This window comes from Urocampus carinirostris, chromosome 16 (assembly GCF_059441175.1).
Source record: "Urocampus carinirostris isolate Australia breed hairy pipefish chromosome 16, RoL_Ucar_1.0, whole genome shotgun sequence".
NCBI lineage: Eukaryota > Metazoa > Chordata > Actinopteri > Syngnathiformes > Syngnathidae > Urocampus > Urocampus carinirostris.
Window position 1 is genome coordinate 28,140,831 of NC_142364.1, and position 21,246 is coordinate 28,162,076.

The 21,246-nt window shown below is 39.6% G+C and overlaps 2 protein-coding genes and 1 pseudogene across 7 annotated transcripts in view; 2 read left to right on the plus strand and 1 right to left on the minus strand.

The window, feature by feature from the left end:
- The window catches only part of nup188 (nucleoporin 188), a 39,538-nt gene extending 22,751 nt beyond the window's left edge, over positions 1–16,787 (plus strand). Inside the window, exons 32-43 of the mRNA XM_088320148.1 lie at positions 792–937; positions 2,807–2,988; positions 4,404–4,604; positions 6,158–6,250; positions 6,314–6,466; positions 6,535–6,672; positions 8,857–8,931; positions 10,740–10,970; positions 11,971–12,102; positions 12,175–12,245; positions 12,347–12,476; positions 16,437–16,787. Of these exons, the coding sequence (XP_088176274.1) occupies positions 792–937; positions 2,807–2,988; positions 4,404–4,604; positions 6,158–6,250; positions 6,314–6,466; positions 6,535–6,672; positions 8,857–8,931; positions 10,740–10,970; positions 11,971–12,102; positions 12,175–12,245; positions 12,347–12,476; positions 16,437–16,625 (1,741 nt within the window). The 3' untranslated portion in view covers positions 16,626–16,787. The remainder of the gene's footprint in view (positions 1–791; positions 938–2,806; positions 2,989–4,403; positions 4,605–6,157; positions 6,251–6,313; positions 6,467–6,534; positions 6,673–8,856; positions 8,932–10,739; positions 10,971–11,970; positions 12,103–12,174; positions 12,246–12,346; positions 12,477–16,436) is intronic.
- LOC148350943 (U2 spliceosomal RNA) lies at positions 7,941–8,077 on the plus strand (annotated as a pseudogene).
- cdk5rap2 (CDK5 regulatory subunit associated protein 2) overlaps positions 16,779–21,246 on the minus strand; it is a 47,859-nt gene continuing 43,391 nt past the window's right edge. For 5 of the 6 annotated variants that reach the window (XM_088320145.1, XM_088320146.1, XM_088320142.1 and 2 more), the window contains 5 exons: positions 19,283–19,426; positions 19,086–19,221; positions 18,960–19,006; positions 18,816–18,864; positions 16,779–17,056 (listed from right to left, as the gene is read on the minus strand). In XM_088320145.1, coding sequence (XP_088176271.1) covers positions 17,004–17,056; positions 18,816–18,864; positions 18,960–19,006; positions 19,086–19,221; positions 19,283–19,426 — 429 coding nt within the window. In that variant the 3' untranslated portion in view covers positions 16,779–17,003. The remainder of the gene's footprint in view (positions 17,057–18,815; positions 18,865–18,959; positions 19,007–19,085; positions 19,222–19,282; positions 19,427–21,246) is intronic. The other variant, XM_088320143.1, reaches the window with a different exon arrangement.

Below are 21,246 nucleotides of genomic sequence, written 5' to 3' on the forward strand. Positions count from 1 at the left end.
GGAAAAGGCATTAGGTTTTATGTCATCATCACACTATTTTTTGTCACTGTGCCACATTAATCATTTAATTCTTTGGCTGAGCTGCTAGAATATTGTCAGACCTTAAACCGGTCCGTGGTACAGAAAAGGTTGGGGGCCACTGAAATACAGTATTGTATTGCCAACCTGACGCACGAGATTCTGAATTGAATGAGGAAAAAGGCATTGTGGCAAGTAATCCAATCGTCCAGAAAAATATGAAAAAATGCTAGTCCCACGTATTTACCAACATTTGCCACTTACAATGCTAAGTTTAGGCTAAGATAAACTGAAACAAAAATGTATAAAGATTTTTAATCACTTCCATTTCATTAACATTTGTATCTGGTACCATGAGTAAATATAGTGTGATAATGTGAGAAGACCTATTGTCTTTTTATGTCATTTATGTCCTTAGTGACTTTAAGGTTAGGATTCATCTGTCTGGGTTATCTGCCACTGTTAAGCGATAATGTGGTCAGTGCTAAATATTGACTGATCAATAATTGCACAAATATGATAATATGGCTGAATGCATTTCAGTTTTTTTCCCCAACATGAGGCGCACCGGATTATACGGCTTGCTATGAAATTTCTGGCCTATTTTCTTTTTTTGGTGTACCACATAGCTATATTTATTATCCAATTTTGAAAGCAACATATTATATTTAAATTTGATTCCTGTAGCACATAGCTGAATATGTACTTAGTTTTTTGGTTTCATACTTATTAGATGGCCAGAGGGCTGATTTTTGTGGTTGTTTTTCCTCCAGTGTCGTGGCAACAGCTCCTGACATCCTGCCTCCTCTCTCGCTCATGCTGGAATGCGTCCTGCAAGCCGATCATCAGATGATGGACAGGACCAAAGCGAAAATCCTCTCTGCATTAATTTCTGCCGTCCACATTCAAGGAATCAATGGTATGAGAAGCGCAACTTTGTTTTTACTGTCTTACTACACTAATTGGCTGATATTCAACATTGATATAAATTGGCTTTTTTCCCCTCTTTAAACCTGACCGGCAATTTAAGATGAAAGTTAAACTAAATTTCACACCCAGTATATTTCTTTTTCCTTTTAATATAGGTCCTCTTGAAGAAATGTTTTTCTGCAATACAAAAAATGCTTCAAACAAGCAAAATAAAGTTTTCCATGTGCTGGATAAGACAATTGTGCCTGTTTTAAGTATACATTATTTTATTTTACCAGCAAAACAAACTTCAATGTAGAAAATAATTACACTTCAAATACACGTTTATTTTTAACCAATGGCTTAACATTTTTCATTGTTTGCATTGCAGGTATGTATTTATTCACAGTATAAGGTAATGCAAGTTGAGGAATTTGAAAACTATCCAGCTTCTCCTTGGTCAATGTTTAACTCAAGTTGACATTATTAAAGCCACCCTAATAGGGCAGTGTGTTATTTAGTGTGTCCTAGTGATTAAAATCTTCACTGATCAAAATAAATATTATTGATTTAAAAAATTAGCAGAAATTCACTAATTATCATCTCAAAGTGCATTTTTAAATACTTTTAAGTTGACAACATTGACCTTATTTTACATACCCTAAGGCTCACCTAGACGGAGCTGGCATTAATAGTCTGTCATCTTGCTGCTACAGGTACACAAAAAAAAACGCTTTAAAGGCTGGACAAAACGTGAGAAGGAAAATGGTGTGACGATTCTTCCTTGTGCCTTTTTAGCTCTCGTTTTTGATTGCACGTCACAATACCGCGCCATCTAGTACAGTGACCTGAACCTTTTCTGTACCACGGACCGGTTCGTTTTCTGACAATATTTTTTGGCCCAGCCCAAGCGCAACATTAAACATGTTAGTACTTTTTCTTAAATAATGATAATATTAATAATAATTTATAACACTTATAATAATAACAACAACATTAATGATACAAATTTGCATACATTCTCTGTGTAGTCATGTGGAACGTCACACCCAAATCACATTCTTATTTTGAACCTTTTATCTTTACGAGGGTTGCGGGAATGTTTGGCCCATCCCAGCCATGGTGTTGGAATGTGTGAGGAAAATGAAGTGCCCAGGGCACAAGGAGAACATGCAAACTCCACAAATGAAGCCGGTAGCTGGAATTGTACCTGGGGCCTCTGTATTGTGAGGGGGACATGCTAATAGAAACACACTCTTGTCGCTATTCTAATGTTTAATGCAAAACATCACGTCAATCCGCATGCCAAGTAATTAAAAATACAAATTCACTGATTAAACCAACCCTACAAAAAGCCTGTTGGTGTTATGAGGTCTCTATGTCATGTTCTTGACTTAAGGATCCATTCGTCTTCCAACTCTGTTGCCAAGGTTTTTTCCATAGCGACAAGTTTGTTTTAGCATGATGTAGTGGACCATTCTCCACGCTAATTGGCTATAAGCGCAAACATTTGGTTTGGTTCATCCTTCACTGTGTGCAAATCCTTGTTTCCAATGTAATGACGGTTGCACCACTTAACAGGCAACTGCGCACGCCAATGCGAAAACACTCATTTAAATTTAAGCGTAGCACCCTAAAGCCCCGGTTCAAGTTCAGTCTGAAACGTAGCAGTGTCCGTAAAACAACAATAGATAAAAAAAATAATGCAACTTGTTTTTCTTTCCGTCTGGCCCAGTCCCAAACTACACACGGCCTGGTACCGGTCTGCAGCCTGGTGGTTGCCAATCACTGATTTAGTGGTCAAATGATACACATTGTCCTTCGAAGTAGAGCAGCATTTTGCAAAATATCTGAGAGGTCATTTAGAAATGGTTTTCAGGTGACAAGGTGTCACAGCTGCCCGAGTTGCTGTCGTGCGTGTGCGAAATTGTGAGAGGCGAAGCGATGTCGCTGAGGTACAACACCCGCCAAGTTCAGCGCTCAGCATCTGAGTCTCCGGAGGAGGACGAGAGCATGGAGATGGATCTCCCCCACGTACCCCAGAAAGACCAAAAAGATGGGGTAAGTCCAGCTCCCTCATTTCGGGTAAAGCGACGTATTTCGAAAAATAAATATATTTTTTCAATTAAGCACAGAACATGCAGTGTTCCTCCCCACAATTATGCAAATATGTTGCAAAGTATTCCCCACCCCGGGGGGCTCTTGAAATTTCGTCTCATATTTGACCCATCTTGTTTGTTTGCTGTAGCGCTCAGATGTCATTCAAAATGGCAAAATCTCATTAACACAACATGTGAGGTTAGCTCCTACAGCGATTTTAGTGAACATTGATAGGAAAACGCTCATTTCTGCTTGGAGAAATTAGAACGTTGCTTACCCTGTCTTTGCCTCCTTTTATGTAGATAGTGACTTTTTGTTTGTTTGTCACAGTGTATATCACGGTTGGTATAAAGTTGTCTAGCTCCCCGTTAGCATCGGGTGGTCAAGGGCTTTTTTTTTGCCCCTGGTTGGTGCTTGTTGGCTGCACACTGTGGGTTGTTTGGTCGGCTAGTGTGGCGGTAGCTATGTCCCTTGGTTTGTTCCTGGACGGATTTGCGTTTATTGCCGTAGCTGTTGCCGCTTTTTGTCGGTTCCCAGTTAGTCTAGCTGCTCACCACATGTCTTTTTGACCAGCTAGCCTGGCGTAAGCATCGGTGTTGCTGTGTTCCCTGTTTTTTTCTTTTAATCCTGGCCAACTTTGCCTTTTCGGGATGGCCATTACCCCTTTTTTTTTTTTGGGTTGGTTCCCAATTAGCCTGGCTGCTCAACGCATGTTTTATGATAGGTTAGCCTGGCGTTAGCGCCATTTTTTACATTTTACTTTGGTTTGTTCATTCTCAGTCAACTTCGTGTTTGTCGCTTTTCGTTGTTGGTTTCCGGTGAGCCTGTCTGCTCACCGCGGATTTTTGTTAGGTTAGCTTGGTGTTAGCGCCTGTTTTACCTTCTTCCTCGTTTTATTCTCGGCTGACTGCGTTTGTCGCTTCTTGTTGTTGGTTCCAGTTTAGCCTGGGCGCTCACTGCATATGTTTTGGTCAGCCAACCTTGTTTTTCTGCCATGGCCTCCTTTCGTTGGCGGCTGTCAGTGGTTTTTTTTCCACCAGTTCGCCACTTTTTGGCTGCTGTCCCTTTGTTGTACCATTACTGCATCCACCTGCTACACAACGCCTACCAAAACTTTTTTTAAACACTTGAATCTTCTTGGACGAGTTAACACTTAAAACAATATGGTGACTGGCTTGCTAGGTTGCAGGTGTTTTTCCGATGACATCACAGGTCAGGATGACAAGGACAAGACATGCATCATCTCTGAAAATAATTGGGATATACAGTTTATTGTTAAAACACGTACTTTTTCCTCACATTTTGCATGTTTGACAATTAGAAATTACCTTCGCCAAAGCGATGCATTTTTTCTATGCACGCTCTTTTTCTGTCAGGTGTGCGTTCTTGCGCTGCACCTGGCTAAGGAGCTATGCCGCACTGACGAGGAGGGTGAGCATTGGATGGTTGTGATGAGGACGGTCCAGGTGTTGCCATCGGTGCTTAGTGCCATGGAGCTCAGTCTGAGCGTCAAGCAGAATCTCTACTTCACTGAGGCCGCGCTACACCTGCTCCTCACCTTGGCGCGCACACCGCAGGTAAGACTACTTCCTCATACCATTGGTTGAACTATGCAACAGTTTTTGCAGTCTGTCATGATTATAAGCCACTTTTTTATAGATGAACTGTCACACATACTGTAAATTCTGGACTACAAGCCATTACATTTTTGCTACATTTTAAACACTTGTGATTAAGAGATAGTGGAAAAAGTGTAGTTAATTTGTTTTAGGGAGGTACCATCAGTTGGAGACTTATAAATTAGCTCTTATCCTAACATTAGTTTGTCAGTCAAGCGTGTATGTGTGTGATTGAGAGCATAAAAAGCATGCTTAAGTGGAAGTGTTGAGCTCTTACATTAGTTCGTCAATCTGGCTCTAAAAGATGAGTGCCCACACTTTAATTTGCGAGTTCTGTTGAAATTCTGTACTACATTTGTTTTAAGTCAATTTAAGTCATATTAATTTTGTTGTATTTTATTTATTTAGGCTGTTGTAAAAAAATTCAGGGAGCTAATTATGTTTTTATGTACCTTTTTATACAAGTGACTGCTAAGCCTAATTTTATTTCTTGCACTGTTAGCTTTTGATTTAAGTATTAGTCATGTTATTTGTGTTGAAATTCTAATTTATTTACTGTAAAGGTTTTCAGAAAGCTATTTAAGTTTTATTCGAATTTATAAAAAAAAAATCTTTGCATTATTAAAAAATTCTTATGCCAATTTTTAAGTTTTTGAGCAGGTTAATATCGGCTCAAAATATCAGTTATTGGCCTCCTCTTAATACTAATAATTGGTACTTGCTCTGAAAAAACATATCGTTTAATCACTAGTACTTATAATAAGTATTAGTTATCTTACAGTGCTAAAAATACTTTCTGCCAATGGGTTAAAAATTTACTGTTTTTGAATTTTACTTTTATTTTATTTTTTTGCAGGTTATCAAAACATTTTTCTCAAGCACAGTACATTTAAGAAAAATATTTTACTTGAAAAAGGGTAGAAAGGCACTCTCATGTTGTCCGAACAGCAATATTTACACAATTGCATACCTGTTAAACTCGGCCAATTGCTTCCCTTATTAATGATAATAAACCTTACAAACATAACGTGCCACCTATTGACTCAAAGCAAGACAGACTATGTTAAAACAGGGTCTCCAACCTCTTTCACGCTAAGAGCTACTTTTTGTTTCTAATTACTGGAAATTATGCACTTCTATAGTAACAACTTATCAAGTATCTATCCATCTATCTATCCTGTTACTACATTAAAACTCTTTTGATCTGGATTCAAATGGACCGGGAAAATAATCCCGATTTTCTGAGTATCCGGATTAGCTGATGTCCTGTATTCTCAGACCCCCTGACCTCAAAATGATGTTGAGTAGAAAATACATGAATAACTCGCCTGATTTTGATTTAACCTGAATTCATATTTTATATCCACACAGATAAAATGAGAATTTTAGCGTGTAAGAACGGGAGTCTGAGGCGGAGTAATAAAAGTCGGAGCAAACGGGAGCTTTATTGACATAGCCCTTCAAAACAGGGTACAACAACAATTTTACATTGCTATCTCTCCAACCTGTAGGGGGCAGCAGCTGTGGCAAGTGCAGGAGTAGTCCAGACTATTTGTCTCCCCCTACTTGCCGTTTATGACTTCTCCAACAACAGCGCCTCACAGGTAGTACACTTTTTATTTTTTTATTTTGGCCCGCGGTGTGAAATGGTTCCCTCTTTTGAGCAGAGTTTTAGCCGCAAGTCTCAAGACTGCGCCTGCTGGCCAGGCGTTTACCGTTTGTGCGTGTCCTTGATGGAGAGTCTCCTCAAGACGCTGCGCTACAACTTCATCAACGAGGCGCTGGACTTTGTGGGCGTGCACCAGGAACGCATCCTGCAGGTACTCGGGTGCCACTTGACGTCTGCGGCTGGCCACAACCGCTAATTCGCTATTTTTTTCTCGCGCAGTGCCTGAACGCGGTGCGCACAGTGCAGAGCTTGGCATGTCTGGACGAGGCCGATCACACAGTCGGCTTTTTGCTGCAACTCTCTAGCTTTTCTGAAAGGTGGCAATTCCATTTGCCCAAGCTGCTTCAGGATGTCCAGGCAAGTCTGAGCTTGAACATGGGGTCACAGTTTAGCACTGTTTAATGAAAATGACATAATTTCAGGCATTATATTACTAGCGCCATTTGATAAAATGCAAAATCGTTCATAAAAATGAGGAATTGCACTTTATTTATTTTTTAATATATTCTTTAAAAAATATATATTGCGTATATTCTGGAGCGAAATCTTTTTTGCTACATTTTAAACTCAGCTTTTTAAATATGGTGCAGTTTATTCTTTTTTTTTTCATGCCGTTACCGAGGAAAACCACAAGACGTTCTTTTCTACAACACATGCGCTTTAAATACAAAACATCGCTGTGATGTCTGTAAACATTTATGACACCCTTCAAAAGAAATGAGTCCCATTTTTTTTTTTTGCCAACATTCTTATTATAATACAGTGGTTCCCAAAGTGGGTGGAAAGGTCTGGAGGGGCGGTGAGGAAGAAGGAGACAATAGGGGGGCGGCTGTCCGAAGTCGAAGTCAGAAGGTTTCTTAGTGAGTGATGAAGTTTTGGCCAACCACAATTGTTACTGTTCGAGTTTCAAAAGCACCGACACATCACCGTGTGAGCTCATTGAGTGTCATGGCAGACTCCGTAAACATAGTCCCAGAGTCAACAAACAAGAAGGAAATGAAAATTGCACTGAAGAAGGTTTACTTTCCGTTTTGACATCACTTGTTTGGAACTATTTGAAGCGGACGTGGAACAGAAGAAAACGCCTGTTGCAAAATTTACTTTCGGGTAGTCGCTAGGTCCAGACGAAACACAAGTCATTTGTACTTCATTTCATTAGCTACACCGCTTATCCTCAGTAGGGTCGCAGGGGTGCTGGAGCCCATCCCAGCAAACATCGGGCAGTGGGCAGGGGACACCCTGAACTGGTTGCCAGCCAATTGCAGGGCACACGGGGACAGACAACTCACTCGCTCATTCACACCTAGGGACAATTTGGACCGGCCAATTCACCTGAAATGCATGTTTTTGGAATGTGGGAGGAAACCGGAGTGCCCGGAGAAAACCCACGCAAGCACGGGGAGAACATACAAACTCCGCACAGGAAGTCTGGAGCTGGATTTGAACCCACGCAGGAGGTTCCCAAGACGTGAACTGTGCCGCACATGCGCTAACCACTGCGCCGCCGTGCTGCCCGTCATTTGTACCAGCACCTTAAAATGTATCACGGCATGTAAAAAGGATTACAAGTCAAAGACAAAGAAGGTGCATCTACAAGTGGACTGGGAGGTAAACAAACCTCCATCAAAGCTGGCTGTGGTTGTTGAACTGAGTTCAGCCTCGATCTTTGATTTTTGCAATCCGGAGATGGAATAAGAGCTTGCTCTGTCCACTCCACGCTTCGGCCCGGTATTGCAGTACCTCCGGGAACGGTGCATTCGCAATGATCGCAGCAAGGCTTTAGGGCTAGGACCTTAGCTTGGCCTTTTGGCTGAGAGTAAGGGTCCCGACCCCTAGGCTTTGTAGCGTATTATGAACTGACCGATAACGAATAATGGATAATGAATAAATAAGATGGAACAATAACCCTTAAAAACCCCAAACAGAATAATGTGTCAATAACACGAACATTGTACATCATTCTTTGTTTGATGTATTGTTTGGATCATTATATATTGTTTTATTGTTTTCTTGACCGTTGTGTACTCATTTAAAATATAGCAATGATCAGCAGTCGATTTTGCTGCTAATTGTAATTTCCAAAGAGTTTTTCCCCAAAAAGTACGATTTAGTACTGCATTTGAGTAAAGTGTGGGTGAATTGCTTTAATTTTTGTTACATGCTTTTGGTCTTGTTATGTGCGCAATCAAGTGTTAAAAAGCCGTCAATTTTATTATTTGACTTATTTATTGACAAAAGAAAAAAATGTTGCTTAAGTCACGAAGAAGTTTACAACTGTCTTGTTGTTTGATCTTTTTCATAACTTCCCTAAAAATTGAAGAGGTTTAATGACTATGATACAATCACATATATTCTGATGCATTTGGGTAAAGAAACCCGAAAAATTGGAAAACATGATGTAGTCATTCTCTTGACCTTAATGGCAGGAATGCACCACAGCGCTCCCGTGTTACAATCGTTAAAAGCAATAGATGGTTGGCACAAGAAGCTGTTTTTAACATATCCACTCACCGTCTTTGAAATATGTGAATGTGATTTCAGGTTAACCTGTGCTATTTGTGTCAGACCTGCACGTACCTGCTGCACAGCAACAAGCTGCTATACCACTACCTCCAGGTCAGCCCCACACGCTCGATTCATTTAACGTATTATAATTAGAATTGAAATTAGTTTGTATAGTATGACTGTGCTGAGTGCCTGCAAGATCCAAAGTAAAGCATGCAAGTCTCTTGCGCACACCTGAGCCCCAAAGAATATTAGTATGAGTATTGGCAACCCAACAGCAAGTCAAGACATCAGTAATGGTTTTCTCGTTTCCCTAATGAAAGATTACCTATCTGCTAATGCTTTTACTGAAAATGTGTATTTATGAGTAAAGGCAAGAATTAAATATGTAGATATATATAGATATAGATAGATAGATTCATACTCTTCATGTTCATACTCTACCAATCAAATGATGAGCAAAATGTAGGTTCATTTTTTTTTTTACTGTTCCTCACCAGACATGAACCTCGTTGCAGATCACTGGGCACAAATCATGCTGACATTGTCAAAATGGAAAGTAAACCTGATGTAGATTTTGCAAAATGCTGTTAATAGAATTCATAAACCTTAAAACAATTGATATTTTAAACACGAATGGAGTAGTAATATCAAAGACAATCGTGAGATATTTATCCCCCCAATAGTTATTTGATACAGTGGTGAGGCGCACGCAACAGCAGGAAAAATTTGTTCCCGGTTGAGCTTGTAAATAGAATTTCTTGTACCTTGAATTGATTTCTCTTTTTAATCTAATTGATCACTTTCTGACCTCCTAAAATTCAATTTTTAACACTTCATAATCACCTAAAACACTCAAATAGTGACTGTATTTCGAAGGTAATTGTGTCACCTAGATTACTGACTCTCAAAAATAATGTGTTACTCTGAAAATAACTATCTACCTACAAATTACTTAAAAATATAATGAAAGAAATAGAAGAAAATGATTACACCAACCTGTGGAAGCTAATACACCTTCATATGTCTTATCTTGAGATTGCAAGCTAGTATATGAGGCACTCCATAGCTGTAATTGTGTCTTCTGTTTTTGAACCATTCAAATATTTCCTTTTGGAATTCTGGATAATGATTCAAGACATTTTCTTGTTCTCTCTAGGCATGTTGTATTGCAAAATTGTTATCACAAATGGATATACCAAAAATCAGCATTCCTATACCGTAAATTCTGTGTTCACGTATGTCCCATTGTATAAGCCCCTCACCACACGTTACCTACGATTTGCGGCTGGGGACACATCATCAAATATGTGCATATTAACTGGCTCCTGTTTTTAGTATCTTATTTTATAGTTATAAATGCAGCTTGGCAGGGTGAATGCATACTCTGTGCTTGGGACGGCGCCACCGAAACTGTATTTAGATGTATTTTGTAGTTAGTTATTAACATCCCAGCCTTACCATGTTGATATGTTTAGCGTTGTGTTGCTGGCGGAATCAGGTACTTATTACCATGTAAGTGTTAGGGAACCATCAATGAATAGAATTTACTGTAACTCATGTTCTGCTTTTAAAAAGTAGTGGAGTAAGGTAACATGTAACGGCGATTGAGTCACAAAAAAATAAAAAATGCGTTACTCCCAACATTGATGATTACCACTGTTTAAATTTGTTGTGTCAATAATGTGGATACCTTAGCAACATCCAATGCAGCCTGGTCATCCTTAAAGGGGAATCATACCTCATTTGTGACCCCTTCTCAAGTTTTCTAATCTTCGACAGGATAGTTTTTCATTTTTTTTTCCTTGCCTTCATGTAGGTTAGAGATCATGGAATGTGTTAATGGTGGTTTGTGCAAGCCTTTGAGACATTTTGTGATAACGGGCTGTACAAATAAATGTGACTTGACATCCCTCCAGGCAAAAAACGGCGAGTCATTGCCCCCCGGGCAACTCCCGAGAACACAGTGCCCCCCTCAGACGCCCTCTAAGGAAGCATCCGGGTCTGCTGATCCAGCTGGATGTGAGCGCGACTACGTAGAGCAGAAGGCTGTGCTGGCTGTGCAGTGCGCTCTGCTCAAGCTCCTCAGCAAGACGCTCGCCTGCCTGCGACATTTCACTCCCAACTGCGAGGAGATTTTACTTGGCCAGGTATGGTGGGGGAGACTTAACACACAAAGTCACAAATAATATATTAAGGCCTTTTTTAATTAATACAAGCATTATATAATAATTGTACCGATTTTTTTTTTTTATTATCAAACTGATTATAGCAAATTATGACGTCATAGGTTTTGATTTGACAACCAAGCATCACCAATAATTGGTCACTTGGAGCTACACTTTTTAATTACTTTGCAGATTCCTTTTCATCAGAGCTTTAAAATTAATATTAATAATACAACCAATTTAAGCACGTGTTTTGTGGAAAAGGGCAACACGCGGTTTTCCTCTGTGCAACCACAGAAAAAGTAAAAAAAAAATGAAATACTGCACCATATTTTAAGTTGCTGTGTTTCAAATGGAGCAAAATAGTAGCGACTTGTTCTAAACTTAGAGTGCAGTGGTACCTCCTCACGCGAGCTAAATTTGTTCCAGGATCGTGCTTGTTGTTTGAATTGCTCGTCCAGCGAGCACATTTTCCCGATATGCAGTGATCAAAAGTTGATCTGCTTTTTTCCTCCAAAAGCATCCACGAGAACCCTTAATAGCTATAAAACGCATCGTCCTGATTAAGTTTATTATTGCTTAATAAGATGGATTTACAATAATTAATAAGGGGAGCAAGTAGAGTAGGTTAACAGGTATGAGATCGGCAAACTGTTGATGATTCGTAAGCACTTATTGAACACATAAAATTAAAATTACTGCAACTTTAAATGAATACCCTAAAAAAGACACCACAAATGTTTATACTTTTACCTGTAGTAGTTTGCATACGCAAACTGGATGAGCTGATGCTGGCTGTATGCAGTTTCTAGTAGTAGCCTCTGGGACTGCTATTGAACTAGATTTTCCTTTGTAAGAGGGAGCAAGAGTTCGATTGCAAACAAAACTCTTGTACTGAAATGTCTTTAGAGGTACTCGAATAAGAGGTGCCACTGTATTTAGTTTTCAATGCGTTTGTGTTATGTTGTACTTTTATTTGTAGTGCACAGACCTGTCTTCGTATCGGACCCTGTTTGCTCAGAGCTTCACAGCTCCGGCCTTTGATTCGGATGTGCCGCCGTCCTTCGGGACCTTGCTGGCCACCGTCAACGTCGCACTCAATATGCTCACGGAGGTAAGCCGCCACATACTTTAAAAAAACGCTAGAAACTGTACATTGGACTCAAGTTTCTTCACCTTGTGAAAGATGGAGAAGAAGAAGGAGGCTGCTTCACTCAACATCGTCACGCTTGCCTCCGAAGAGATCCAAGCACTCAAGTAAGGAACTGTCACAGGAGCCAGTGACGAGGACATTCTGAATAAGTCATAAAAATTGCATCTTTCTGTCTTGTTTTTTTGTATTTTTAATTTTTTTTAAGATCCCTGCTGATTTTCACCATGGAGAACTGCTTTTACGTCTTGGTCTCGCAAGCTCTGCGAAGCCTCAAAGACTCAGCCGTCTCAACGCGAGACAAGCAGCGGCTCAAGCAGGAACTGAGTTCCGAGTTGGTGAGATCACCTTGCTCTAAAATCCTTATACAGTGGCTCCTTTACATAAGAGAAAAAAAATATTTTTTATAAAATTTCTTATATCTCAAATTGATTTTACCATAGCAAATTATTCAGTCAGTTTTCGACCTCCCAAAATCATCCAATTTAACCCTATAATGCTATAACACTTCTTGTTTCCTAAAAACACACTCAAATAGTGATTGAACTTAAAAAACAGTAATACGATGAATAGAAAATATGCCCCCGCACACCTAAAGCTGCACTCGAAGTTATTTACGTCATGTGTTTTCGAAAAACGTGACTATTCAAAATGCCGACTGTCTGAGAGTCAGATAGCAATTATGAGGAAATATTTAGTTATTGACCCTTAGCACACACGTGACCTAACCAGGTAACGACACCATGAGGGCCGGTAGTCACCTGTAGTAAACAGTGGGTATGGCCAGTAAACGGTAAACACCAAAAAAACTATACTATTAGACATTATTGGCAATTACTGGTCAAACGTACATAGTGCAGCTGTCAGATGAAAAGGCTCACCAAGTCGTAAAGCACAAAAAGTGCTATTTAGATAAATGGAGGATATAATTAGCAATGCTAGCTGGCGAGCGATACAGTCGTCCTCCTGACATATTCACATATCTGAGCAAAGTATCCACTGTGCCAGTCTTGAGTCTGCACCATCTGTACCACTATATTGTAAATAGAGTATCCCCATACACCAGTGCTGGTCTAAAGGTTTATAATGGATGCTTACCAGTTCTTCGTAGCTGGTAAGTGCAACTGTGCTTTGTTTTGCCTACAAATGCACCGCTGCGGTTCCGCTCGCGCCAAAGTTACTAAATCTAATAAAGCCGACATGTGGTAATGTGATAGAACAGTAAGGCACGGGGCATTTGCTCCTTGTATAGAAATCACTTTTTGAGCATGTCGAAAATACTTATTTTGGCGAAATGACGTTTCTCTTCTAACCATTTGTCTCATTTGATCCGTTGGGAATTTAGCCCTTCATTTCAGCAAAATAAGCTTAATGGTAGAGCACACAAGTTTTTTTCTTCCAAGATTACTGTTTTGAATCTCTCTAATCACAATAAAAGCAGCCCATTTACGTAGTAAGAAACTCCAATGGTAAGACGCTAAAGTAGCTAGTTACCACTAGTTATTATTTTGAGTGTCTTTGATGTGACTCGTACCTACTTAACATAAAATTGCTCGGAACACATCAAACGTACTTCGCAAATTCTGGGCTGCCAGTGTTGCGCCTTGGCACAACACCAGTCCTTTCAGTCTATTTACAGAAAAACATCACTGTCCTCATTAAAGAGATGTAATTCCAAATCTGACTTACAACCTTTAAAAAGTCACCATTGTAAAAAGTTGTGGTTATATTCTTCTTCGGTTGTCGTTATTGATATTTGTTTCGGCCGAAATCGTAATTGCTGACCACCAGGGGGGTTCTGCTGTCCAGTACGGATCTCAGTCTGCTAGGGAGGGCGCATGAAGTCGCGTGTCAAAATGTATGGCAATTTCTATGCGATTTTAAAAGAAAAGTGCATTTCTGTGCTCGTTTTGTTTTGGGGGAGAACTTTGACATATAACATAATAGCCTTGCTAGTCAGCCATTTGTCGCTCACTGCTTGTTAAAGATCCGCTAGCAGTCGCAAATTAATTGTATTTCCTTCCGCATATTTTACGGAACGCCTGTTTTAAATGTTGGAATAAGTTTGTTGAGTTGTTCGTCTTGGTTTGCACATGTTGTCGACATGCAGCGCTGGGTTTCTGCTATGTTTTTTTTTTTTTAAATCAGACTCTAAGTAGCCAAAATACCTCCAAACAACTGAAGATGAGGGGCGTTTCCTGTCTACAACTCTTTCAGCTTGCTTTGAATGGGTCTGCTGGGTGTTTGTCTCTTTATTGTTTAGTTTGATCGTGTTTTAGTCCTTCCGGTTTCACTCTGAGTCACTATTCTTGCGCAAAGATTAGTTCGTCCTGGTCACCTTCCACTTCTGAATATTGGTCTGGAACTTGTGTTCATTTCGTTAGAACCCCTTTTTTCTCTACAGGTTAAATTATAGACTTTTATCAAATGTCATCATTTATTGTGGCGACGATTAGATCATAATTTTCGTTATATCACCCAGGCCTGAATAAAGTACCATCAAACCTCCTATTTTGGTGTTATGTATGATATGTTGGCTAAAACATCGACTAATTTCTTTTCTAGAAACAGCCATAAATGTTTTCAGATTTTACTGTGGCGTTTTGTATTTAGAGCACATTTGTTGTGGAAGAGAAAAGCTCGTTGGGTCCTTGGTGTTGCCACGAAAAGAAATAGCAGCACCATATTTAGTGCTGAAAATGTAGCAAAAAAGTAGCAGCTTACAGTCGCAATTTATAGTAAATACATTTGAGTTTATTTTGAGCACTAACCATAGAAGTTGGCAGTTGCTCATTTTGAATTGCGCAGCCTCTATACTTTGAAGTCAACACTGGCATTCGCACACAATGCTAAGACTATCTTTCACAGGGTTATGGGCTGGTAGCTTTTTCTCCTCAGTGGTGATGAATGTCATGTCCTGCCCTAATTATCTTCCCCATCCAAAAAGGCTCGCCTTGTAGGTAAACACTTGCTGCGGGATATAAACTTCAGAAATTAGTCAAGCAAAGCAAAAACTCTTCCGTGGCTTTGGTATCACTATTTCCTCAGAGTGTAGGTGATTTGACAAAAAAAATGGTCGATAAGTTTAATGTCTAGTCCACACTCAAAATAAGGCGAGAAGACATCAATGGATTTTGAACTTGCAAGGAAAACAGGAGAACCCAAACCTCTGATAAGAAATGCAAACCTGTTCTCCGGACTCTCGTCTGAGACATTCTTTTTTTAATTAAAAATAGATCAGTTCTCAAGGGTGTGGAAACCAAAGAAAGGCAACAGAAAAAAACAAAAGACAAAAGGAAAAAGAAAACTATTAGAACCTGTAGGACAAAAACCCCAAAAGATGACAAACAACCCAAAATTTACATTAAAAGGAAACAAGCAAAATACGACAACAAATTACAAAAAAGAACTAGCAATAACTGACCACAATACAACAAAAGTTTACCCAAATTTACACTCAAAATAAGGAGAGAATACATCAATGGATTTTGAACTTGCAAGGAGAACATGGGAGAGAGCCTAATCCTTCAGATAATAACAACCTGTTTTAATATACCCACCCTTGAGCTCTCTCATTGATCCAAAATGTATGGCAATTCCTATGTGATTTTAAAAGAAAAGTGCATTTCTGTGCTCGTTTTGTTTTGGGGGAGAACTTTGACATATGACCTTATCGATCTGGCGTTGGTGACAAGCCACGTTTGCTAGCGTTGGCTTGAATTGTTAGCTTTTCCTTCTGACGCCGCCTCAGTCAATTCCCGGAAGTGATAAAAATCCAGGGAACACCCGCTGGTGATCAGCTTTCCCTTGCGCTTGACCGACTTTCCTCAGAGTCCGATATATTTAATGGATTTATTTTCGATGTAACGACTCACTACTAAGAGCTGCGGCTGCCATCGGTGCAAGGGCTGTTTGACTGACCGGCAGCTCACACCAGCCTATCAATGTCGTTCACACATGTCTTGCAAACTGTCTCGCCCTTATTGGCTGGTGCTATTAAACCCAAAATGTAAGAATTCTTGTTGACCAATCACTCAAATAACAAACTAAAACTACAAATGCTTGAAACAAACGCAGTGTTTTGCTGTTACACCATCGCACTACGTCACATTGCGATATCGATTCGATTTCGGTTAATCGTGCAGCCCTAGTGGTAAGCGTTTGGAAATTTCTTTAACTTGGATTTTCTCATATTTTGGGAATACGTTTTTGCTTGAAACACTTCTCCAATATGTAGAGGGACCACTGCATTATGGATATTTTCTTTAAAATGTATAATATTTTGAATGCTGTTGCAGACCACAGTTCTGTCAAGCCTGTCTCGGTATTTCCGGCGCGGTTCGCCGTCATCCCCAGGGAGCTGCAGCTCTGCCGTACTGGGCCTGCCCCAGGCCAAACCACTCACCCCAGGGTCTAAAGGGGCCCTTGAAACTCAAGAGCCTATCATCCAGCTTGTGCAGGCTTTTGTCCGACTGGTGCAGAGATAAGTGTTGACTTGAAAATGTGTTGTACAAACCCCCTTCAAAACAAGGCCTAGTTATATAGGTCACTCTTAAGGATCGTTTTCAAGTACCACTTAAATGTGTGACATTGCAGCTATGTTACTTAAGTTTTTGTACTTCAATACCAATAAAGAAACATTTTTTGGATTCATGTTTCAAACTTTGTTTTACTGCTTTTAGCACAATTGAGGGGAGTATCCAAAATATACATCTTTTACATGCATTATACAAAGAACAATTATTTACAGATGTAAAACATAAAACAAGTACCTATACCGCTTAAAAGCCACTTTTTGTGCAATAAAAATTAAAATAAAACAAAGGGTTAGGTTAAAGTGGCAAGAACAACAAGTGTGATGACTACTACTCTGAAGAGTAAACTTCAACGCCTCCTATTGGCCATTTACAGGCATCTCCTGAAAGACAAATGCAAAATCGTGTCATCAAAAAAACATGTGAGGCCAATAATGATTCAAAGCTCAACATTTTGGAGTTGGTCACAAAATGTTGGAAAAGCAATGTCGGTGATTTACAGAACAAGGTCAAAGTGTCAACTTAAATAGAACTTCTAAAGTTGCCAAATCATTTTAAAAAAAATATTGAGCAGTGTTTCCCATTGATAGGATTCTGACGAGCGACCGGGGTTAAATTGGTCCCACCAGTCTCAAACTTGTATTATTAAAACAGAATATTTTTCAATAGAGATCCCACGAAATGTTGAAATCCCCAGAGTGTGATTTCCTTTCTAATAGACCATTTTTTCCCAGCGGAAGCCGGATCGCGAAGTAGGTAGGGGCCTCTGTGTAAATAAATGATAGCAAGCGAAAATGGCAGGTATACCAACAACATATCTGTCAGACAGCCTCTCCCCATGCTAAAGCGCGCACTTACTTTATTTGCGGTCTTCGTCCCGCCCCGCCTGCACTGTGATTAGACAGCAGGGTAAAATGTGACATTGATGAGCGGCGCCAATTTCCCCAGGTTGACCATTTTTTAACTCTCAGTGACCACAAAAAATATGTTTATCGTGAGTTTTGTGCAGGAAGCCTGCATAGCGTTTCGTCGCATTGCCAGTGTTTTCAATAAAGCGTAGAAATTGCTCAGAGCAAGGAAACGCTTTGGTGGACACAGTCTCCAACTCGTAGGTTGTAGACCATCGAAGGAGAACTGCTATCTATCATAGCAGCAATCACACTCAGGACTCATCTATTATAGTGTAATTTACTAAATCCCTGATGAGTATTACATTCAATTAAAATAAATACTCGTATCGAATTGTACAGTATCGGAACACTACTTATTGTTAATCCAATTAGATGATGACCAGATTGTATTTGCAGTAAACTGTCTCGTTTATTTCGCTTTGTAGTTGTGACTTGTTTCCATTTCATAACTAGTGTATTTATGATTGAAAAAGTTATAGGGGCACACAATTGTAAATCGAGCTTCTTGATTATGCTCTAAAATGTGCTTGATTGATGCATTTGAATTAAAAATGTACTGGCTGTCAGGGTTCCCACTGATCCTTAAAAAGTCTCAAAAACATTAAATTCATAATTCTAAAAATATGGCCTTAGATTGCATTAAAATGTCTTAACTCCAATTTTCAAAAATTTTAAAAATTTAAACACAAGATTTATATTTGTCTGAACAAAATATTTAATAAGTATTTTTTCATGATTTGTGATAAAAATGCTTATCAATGTAAGCAGAAGAGTTCTATGGCATTTATTATCTGCCAGTTTTGACTGAAGATCCATGATGCACCGTAAACATCCTTAATTATTATCCATGTCTAAAACTTGTTTTTCAGATGGAAATATCTCAACCGGAACAAAAAATTAAAATATTTGTTTAAAATTGTCTCCAATTCATGTGATTCAGATAAAAGATATTTTGGTATGTTTTCAATTGTGTTTTTTGTCGATTTCAAAAAAAAGAAGCCTTAAATTGAACTTGCTTTCAGCTTTAGGAGCACAGGCTGTCCACCCACAAATTCTAATGGGAAACACTGTCAGTTAAGGAAATAACGTTTGAGGGGTGAAAACAGGGCCTTGCTTCATTTAGCTTTGGGCAAGAACGCGTATAGACGCAGCAGCCTATTTATACGCATGCTGTTGCCATGACGATGCATGATAACGCCCATGCAAGACAGGGGTCATGCACAACTTTTACCTTGACCTCCAGTTGGGCCTTGTGGGCCAAAAAGGAAACCATGATTTTTCTAACGTTACGGGAGCGTAGGATTAGAAAAACAACAGTGATTGACTGGATCAAGTATTCGCACGTGTGAGTATCTGTTCCGTTTGTGGAACTCACCTCTAAATTCCCGCGCGCTTTCTTTAACACACCCTGGGTGAGTGACACTGCAAGCACAGAAAGTATAATCGGCTTTTGTGCAATGCTGTCGCTTTTCCCCCCGCAATTCGAGTGTGAGAAAGTTACGTTGGTCGATGATGACCCTCTCCATGCCCTCCTTGAGCTGGTTGGTGGTGCGCAGGCGTTTGACCGCCCCGCTCAGCATTCGTTCCTGTTGCGACACTCTGCTCTTGAGACGCGAGATCTCCTTCCTCAACTCGTCCTATGGACAGGCACCGTAGACGTTCGGCGGTGTCGGAATTATTCGTCGAATGTCTGCATACCTGCTGGGAGTTAGATGGCGCCGCACCCGTCGATGGCAGGGTAACCCTCCACGCCAACTTGAGAAGGCGATCGGCCTCATCCAGAACCTGCTGCAAGGTGTTCATGTCGCCTGATAGCAGTTTCACACTCTCTTTGTCCAATGCCTAAAAAAAATGATGAGTTTTTTTACGAAGGTCTTAAAAGGTATGACATTAGAAAACAGCAGTTTCAACCAGTGTGTCGTGAGAGTCTTTTAGGCCTCAAGAAATTTAAAAATTATGCATATACATTTGAAAAAGCATGCCATTTTTCAGTATATTTGTGTTGTTGATAAGCTGAGTAATTGTAACATTCATCCATATTACTATTTATTTTCTATTTATAATAACCCCTTAACATTCCTGTAAAATTAGATACTTTATTCATCCCCGCAGGGAAATTCACATTTTATTATAAATTAGTCCATAATTTGAATCCAAGACATAAAGTAAATTGAATGCTCCATGCTTACGAGGAATCCTATATTCAGCTGACGACCAGGAGACTTATTTGTGAGCTATCATGGCTTTAATATTTTCGTGTATATTGTTTCAGCTGACAGTGTAGTTTTTGTGATGAGTATAATTTGAAATGGTAATCATGCCTTGAATCCCAAGCTTTCCAATAATATGTGGCTTGACATATCCTAGTGACTGGTGATGTAGTGAAGGCATGACAGGCCATCAGAACGTTAAGGGCTAAACACATACTGTGACATGACTTCATACCGTAAATTTCAGACAACAAACCGCAGCTTTTTTTGAATTTTTTTTTTTCTCTAAATTGTAAACATTGCAGCTATAAATACAGTGTGGTCTATTCTCTTTTTTTCATGGCAGCATAGAGGAAAACGGCGAGCTGCTCTTTTCCACATTGCATGCGCTCAAAACACTTGGTAACATCTGGAAACATATGGGACACCCTTCTATAGAATAAATTAGTCAAAGCTTGTACCAACACTATTCATATAATACGTACCAGGAGCAAAAGGTTTGACAATATTTACAACATACTAACGATATCTCAACTTTTTAATCCACAAAAGTCCTCTATTTAAACATCCGAATTGAACAGAAGTGAAAGTAATTTATCAAAAACACCACTGACACTGACACTTCTTTCTGTAACATCATCATCAACGTCTATTTGCTGAAGTTTCCTTTAATTGTTGGGGAACGCTAACAAGCAAATGCAATTTGGTCTGTTACTGGGGCAACCATCAATGACAACATAAAGTCAACTTCCATGTCTGTTACAATTTGGCACTATTTTCCACTACATGGTAGCCCTGGTGCTGTCGTTTGAAAACATAGTGCTTACATATTACGTGGCGCAGCACTCATTCACATTTTCTTCTGGCGCAGTAGTAATAATGTGCTTGTTTTTGTATTAGCCATCTTGGATAGTCATATGTTCTGAAAACACGAAATGTCAACATTTTGGAGCAGAACTGAAACCGGAATCTAGGTGGCAGGTGTGTGCCCGGCTTACGATGTAAGAAATGAAAGTTGAATGGGTTCATATGGCTGATCAAGCTTGAGTTTTGTTTTTAAATTTGAGCTTGAGGCTTTTAATCAGGTGCAAACTGTAGTCCATATTTATATTACCGTATTTTTCGCACTATAAGGCGCACCTAAAAGCCTTTATTTTTTTCAAAAGCTGACCATGCGCCTTATAATACAGTGCGCCTTATTTATGGATCAATATTAAGTCGCAAAGTCTTGCAACTAACTTGCAGCCACCGACTAGATTTTCCCTCGAACGCTAAGTAGTCCGCGGTGTATGCTGGGATTTATTTACCAGCGTTTCATTGGCTAACCAATGTGTCAATCATTATTTGAATCGATCACTATTGGGTAGTTATTCGGAGGTCAAGGGGCGGATCCTTTTTATCATTTTACAGGCTGGCATAGGCTTAAGCGGTAAAACAAAGCCTACAATTGGC